This window comes from Nerophis ophidion, linkage group LG23 (genome assembly GCF_033978795.1).
Source record: "Nerophis ophidion isolate RoL-2023_Sa linkage group LG23, RoL_Noph_v1.0, whole genome shotgun sequence".
In the NCBI taxonomy this organism is placed as follows: Eukaryota; Metazoa; Chordata; class Actinopteri; order Syngnathiformes; family Syngnathidae; genus Nerophis; species Nerophis ophidion.
In genome coordinates this window covers 2,878,154-2,884,430 of record NC_084633.1, presented here as the reverse complement: position 1 = coordinate 2,884,430, position 6,277 = coordinate 2,878,154, and the positions used below count along the sequence as shown (strand labels likewise).

Here is a 6,277-nt window from a genome sequence, read left to right as displayed (position 1 = left end):
TTGTTTGCAATCATAGCCACCAGCAGCAAGATCGATTCGGACCGAGAAAGCAACGATTTCCCCATTAATTTAGATTAGATTAGATACATTAGATAGTACTTTATTTATTCCTTCAGGAAAATTAAAATTTTCAGCACAATCCCATTCAAGATCAGACAAACATTACAGGGAGAAGGAACAGGATCGCTGACGGTCTGCCTGCTTCCAGCGCCCCTTACAAAAAAGATGAGATACAGGTAAACAAGGGTGGGAATGGGAGAAAAAAATAGAAAACGGTCTAAGCCTGGGCCCTAGAGAGGGGTTCCAGACTGAGGCCAAGGGAAAAAACAACTCATAGCCATAGTACACATCCCTCTCATATGTGAGAGGGATGTGTACTATGGCTGAGGGGAATGAAAGATTTGTGGATGAAGATAGTGAGGGTGAAGGACTAGAAGAAAAAAAAAAACGAGGCCAGTGGGAGCGATTCATATGTTATTAGACACATTTACTAGGATAATTCTGGAAAATCCCTTACCTGCTTATTGTGTTACTAGTGTTTTAGTGAGATTATATGGTACCTGGAAGTCAGAGGGGTGTGGTGGCCGCCAGTGTCTCTGAGGGAAGCCACAGAGGAGCCAAAAAAGCCGCAGCTGCCTCTTTGACAGCTGCAGGAAGAACGACACAAGCTCCTCTCATGTTTACGGTAAGAGCCGACTTATTACCACATTTTTCTCACCGAAACCTGCCGGTTGACATGTGGTAGAGAAATATGTTTGCTTGACCTCTCTGTTCCATATTAAAGCTTCACAACAAACAGAGAAACACCGGCTGTGTTTTGGTTGCTAAAGGCAGCTGCAATCTACCGCTTTCCACCAACAGCATTCTTCTTTATAGTCTCCATTATTAATTGAACAAATTGCAAAAGATTCAGCAACACAAATGTCCAGAATACTGTGTAATTATGCGATTAAATCGGACGACTTTTAGTCGTGAGTGGTGCTGGAATAAAATGTCCGCTACAACCAATAACGTCACAAGCACGCGTCATCATACGCGTCATCATTACGGAGACGTTTTCAACAGGATACTTCTCTGGAAATTCCATCCATTTTCTACCGCTTATTCCCTTTCGGGGTCACGGGGGGCGCTGGCGCCTATCTCAGCTACAATCAATTGCAATTTAGTAAACTAAAAAGGCCGTATTGGCATGTGTTGAAATGTTAATATTTCATCATTGATATACAAACTCCGGCTCAGCTCATTCTTCACCACAACGGATCGATACAGCTTCTGCATTACTGAAGACGCCGCACCATTCCGGCTGTCCATCTCACGATCCACTCTTCCCTTACTTGTGAACAAGACTCCCAGGTACTGGAACTCCTCCACTTAGGGCAAGATCTCCTCCCCAACCCGGAGATGGCACTCCACCCTTTTCGAGGAACATGCATAACACATTAACCCATGTGTAAAATAAATCCAACCATCACTATAGCCATTCCATTCATGATGTTCAATCTATTTCTATTTTTTATTTGCCTATCAAATATAGAGTACATAGCTTCATTTGCTTGTTACATTGCAAAGTTTTCAACTTTTGCTTTTATTGTTTTGTTTGGAGCATATGTAATAATAATAATGGATTAGATTTATATCGCGCTTTTCTATTGTTAGATACTCAAAGCGCTCACAGAGAAGTGGGAACCCATCATTATTTCACACCTGGTGGTGGAAAGCTACATCTGTAGCCACAGCTGCCCTGGGGTAGACTGACGGAAGCGTGGCTGCCAGTTTGCGCCTACGGCCCCTCCGACCACCTATCATTCATTCATCATTTATTCACAAGTGTGAGCGGCACCGGGGGCAAGGGTGAAGTGTCCTGCCCAAGGACACAACGGCAGTGATTTGGATGTCAATAGGTGGGAAGCGGACCTGCAACCCTCAGGTTTCTGGCACGGCCGCTCTACCCACTACGCCCCATCATGGCCCTACTTTAATAGATCTTTTTGGTCAGTCCATCCATTTTCTACCGCTTATTCCCTTTGTGATCGCGGGGGGCGCTGGTGCCTATCTCAGCTACAATCGGGTGGAAGGCGGTGTACACCCTGGACAAGTCACCATCTCACCAACACAGATAGACAACATTCACACTCACATTCACACAATAGGGCCAATTTAGTGTTGTTTTTGGTCAGTCATTTATTCCAATTTTGTTGTAAAATAATCACCTCTTAGAACTGCACAAAATGACAACATGTGGTATTTTAGTCCAACACTCCCATTTGTTTTCATGTTTAGAAAGCCCAAATAAAAAGTCTATAGAACTTAATTGGATTTCAATTCATTAGGCAGTAACAATGAATGCAAAATGTATTTATTATTTGCAGATTTTATTGTCATAGATGCAAACATACACTAACGGTGCAAGGTCTTCATCCACTCATATAACCTCATTTATTATGGCACTTGTTTTGAGGGTATTCCCCTAAATTACTTTCAGCCAGGCCAGGTGGGATATCTTGGAAAAGGCAAAATTTATTGAAATAGAAATAAATATGATGCAAAAAGCAATCTGTGATAGAATGATTTACACAAACAATTCACACATTTACATGATTTAAAGTTAATCCTGCCCCAGAAGCTTGTGCAATTATTACATGACTGCAAAAATGTTGTTCAACGTTAAATCTAAACTGTCAGCAAAGTCATCATCAAGTTATAGGATTCAAATTATATTTATGTGATCCCTGATGATTTTGTTTACTTTGTCCATCCGGAGTTTGCTAATGAACACCATAAAGATTCAGAGAAGGCATGGGAGAACGTGATGCGGCCAGAGACTAAATCAAGCTCTTTGGCATCAACAAGGCTGGTTGTGTTTGTAGGCAGAGATTCTGAACACCATCCTGGCTATTAAACATGGAGGCGGAAACATTCTGCTTAGGAGGTGATTCGCTGGTCACAGGAAGACTTCATTATATTGAGCGGACAATAAATGGTGCCATGTACTGTACAGTATTGGATTACAACCTTCAGGCCTCAGTCAGAACTCCGAAGATGGGTCATCAATGGGTCTTCCAGCATGACCCCCAAATGTATGGCCAAAGCAACTAAAGAGTGGCTCAAAAAAAGCACATTCATATCCTAGCGTAGCCTAGCCAGCCTTTAACCCACATCAAATCTGCCAAAAGCGCTGGAACTTTAAGGTGGCAAGCAACAGACCGCCTTAGAACCCTAAGGATTTTGAGAAATCTGTAAAAGGAGACTTAAGAGAGTAGACCAAACCCCCTTTTCAGATGTGTGCAGCACTGTTGACCAACCACACCCAAAGTCTGACCTTTGTGCTGGGAGATAGTTACTCCCTTTTTCAATAATTGTGTTGGTTTTTTTCCCCCTGAAATCACCTATTGAGTTGGAAGTGTAAGTGAAAAACAAAACAAGGGATCTCTTGAGTTTTAAAGAACCTGTCATTGAACACTTAATCATACCTTTTGGAATGCATATTAAATTGGTATTAGTATTTTAATCAGCATTGAATAAATGGTTACCTTGACTGGGTATCTCCACTAAGTCCCCTCTAGTGCAATTAATAAGGACAATATTACCTGCCCCAAAATAGGCAATTTTCTAATTATTCCCACACATTTTGCCCTGAATGTGTAGTTTTCACCCGTGCCACTAGCTTTGAAAGTAAAATATAGCGGTAACTTGGTTCTCGTATGACTCATTTGTTCGCCGAACATTTTTGCCACAACTTAGCCTCCTTTTCTGTATAGTGTTAGTTATTTGTACGGCCAATCAACAAGTCCGTTTGCCCGTGTAACATTCTTTGAAATTGAGTGCCCGAACAAAGACTCCCAAGCGTTGGTAGCCACAAAAAAAGAAAAAAATATATTTAGCATTGTTTTTTGCATGTAAATCTTAAAATAATCTCTATTAAATGTGTTTTGTTCATATTTTGGTGCGTCTGGAACAGATTAATTATGTATATGTTTTAAGGGAAACAATGATTTGGATTTCCTCTGACCTTTTGAAATGGATTACTAAGAAAACCAAGACTGTAATACAGTGAGGCAAAAACGTATTTAGTCAGCCACCGATTGTGCAAGTTCTCCCGCTTAAAATGATGACAGAGGTCTGTAATTTTCATCATAAGTACACTTCAACTGTGAGAGACGGAATGTGAAAAAAAAATCCAGGAATTCACATTGTAGGAATTGTAAATAATTTATTTGTAAATTATGGTGGAAAATAAGTATTTGATCAACCATTCAAAGCTCTCACTGATGGAAGGAGGTTTTGACTCAAAATCTCACGATACATGGCCCCATTCATTCTTTCCTTAACACGGATCAATCGTCCTGTCCCCTTTGCAGAAAAACAGCCCCAAAGCATGATGTTTCCACCCCCATGCTTCACAGTAGGTTTGGTGTTCTTAGGATGCAACTCAGTATTCTTCTTCCTCCAAACACGACGAGTTGAGTTTATACCAAAATGGATACATGGATGATACAACAGAGGATTGGGAGAATCTTATGAGGTCAGATGAAACCAAAATAGAACTTTTTGGTATAAACTCAACTCGTCGTGTTTGGAGGAAGAAGAATACTGAGTTGTATCCCAAGAACACCACACCTACTGTGAAGCATGGGGGTGGAAACATCATGCTTTGGGGCTGTTTTTCTGCTAAGGGGACAGGACGATTGATCCGTGTTAAGGAAAGAATGAATGGGGCCATGTATCGTGAGATTTTTAGCCAAAACCTCCTTCCATCAGTGAGAGCTTTGAATGGTTGACCAAATACTTATTTTCCACCATAATTACAAATAAATTCTTTAAAATTCCTACAATGTGAATTCCTGGATTATTTTTCACATTCTGTCTCTCACAGTTGAAGTGTACCTATAATGAAAATTACAGACCTCTGTCATCATTTTAAGTGGGAGAACTTGCACAATCGGTGGCTGACTAAATACTTTTTTGCCCCACTGTATGTATCTACGCCAGGTGAGTTTAAAAGATGTGTGTAAAGACATTTCTCAGAACACTGCAGCTGCTGGTAAAAGCCAAATGATTAGAAATGAGAATCACAGTGTTACAGTATCTATTTTTCTGATCGACTTCACTGACCGTATTGGAAACAAACACTTTTGATAGAAACCATTATTCCCCTTTTTCTTTTATAACAAAAATAGGTAAATGCACGATGTAATTTTTCTTAAATCATCAGTAGGCTGGAACCATTATAGGGACGGATGGAGGACGTTTGCAAAAGTAGGTGCTCTATTCTCCACTCTGCTGGGCCTCTTGGCCTTCAGGCTTCCTTTCCTCCAAGACTGGCCCAGCCTCCATGTGGTCATGCTTCTGCACACAAGAATCCTGAATCCTTTCTTCTGGTATGCCTTGACATGCAGCATGAGAGTCCTCCTCTGGTACACATATAGAAGCGGTTGGGTGGACGCCGGTTGTCCCATCAGCATGTCCAATAGAGCTGGTTTCACTGAGAGCATCAGAACTTGCCCCTGAGCGCCGAAACAACCTCTGACCTTTGATGGACAAAAAAGACGGGAGTGGAAATATGACGTTCACTTTGTAAGGGTCTAAAAAGGTCAAACATGGACGATGCTACCTTGCAGTCTCTCTGATGACAAAGTGGGGGATTCTTTTAAGGGAGGTCTGCCTGCCTGTGCCTTGGTGGAGTATGTCACCTCTGTAGAGTCCAATGAACCTAGGAATACATACCCATAAACAGACTTTTAGAATTGCTTATAAAAAATACATACAGTATACATTTTATTCTCTAAAGGCAAATTTTATTTACACTGTGCTGTACACAGTGGGGAAAATACCTATTAGACCAGGGGTCGGGAACCTTTTTGGCTGAGAGAGCCAAGAAGCCAAATATTTTAAAATGTATTTACGTAAGAGCCATATAATATTTTTTTAACACTGAACACAACTAAACGCATGCATTTTTAAGTAAGACAAACATTTTGTAGAGTCTAATAGGTCTCTTACTCTTTGTAATAACATTGTTATTCTGAAGCTAACTGTGGAGGGGGCGTGGCCTGCGGCCCTGCAGCGAAGCGAGGTGTTGCCAGGATCAGCCTCGAAATCAGCGACAGGTGCGTAAATGGCCCACCTGGGCCTTATTATCTAATCACCTGTCGCTCTGTTATAAGCAGCAGCCAGGAGGAGGGACAGGGTTGGGGCTGGAGCCAGAGCGCGAGAGAGAACGAAAGAGAAAAAGACAACTGCTGGAAAGCACCTGAGACTTATTGAAGAATAAAACAAT

General features: G+C 41.4%; 1 protein-coding gene across 2 annotated transcripts in view; it reads right to left on the bottom strand.

Annotated features, from left to right (window-relative positions):
- Nucleotides 1-2,355: 2,355 nt before the first annotated feature.
- The window catches only part of pdxdc1 (pyridoxal-dependent decarboxylase domain containing 1), a 57,960-nt gene continuing 54,038 nt past the window's right edge, over nt 2,356-6,277 (bottom strand). For both annotated transcript variants that reach the window (XM_061884081.1, XM_061884082.1), the window contains exons 22-23: nt 5,612-5,710; nt 2,356-5,528 (exon numbers count right to left, since the gene is read on the bottom strand). In XM_061884081.1, coding sequence (XP_061740065.1) covers nt 5,266-5,528; nt 5,612-5,710 — 362 coding nt within the window. In that variant the 3' untranslated portion in view covers nt 2,356-5,265. The remainder of the gene's footprint in view (nt 5,529-5,611; nt 5,711-6,277) is intronic.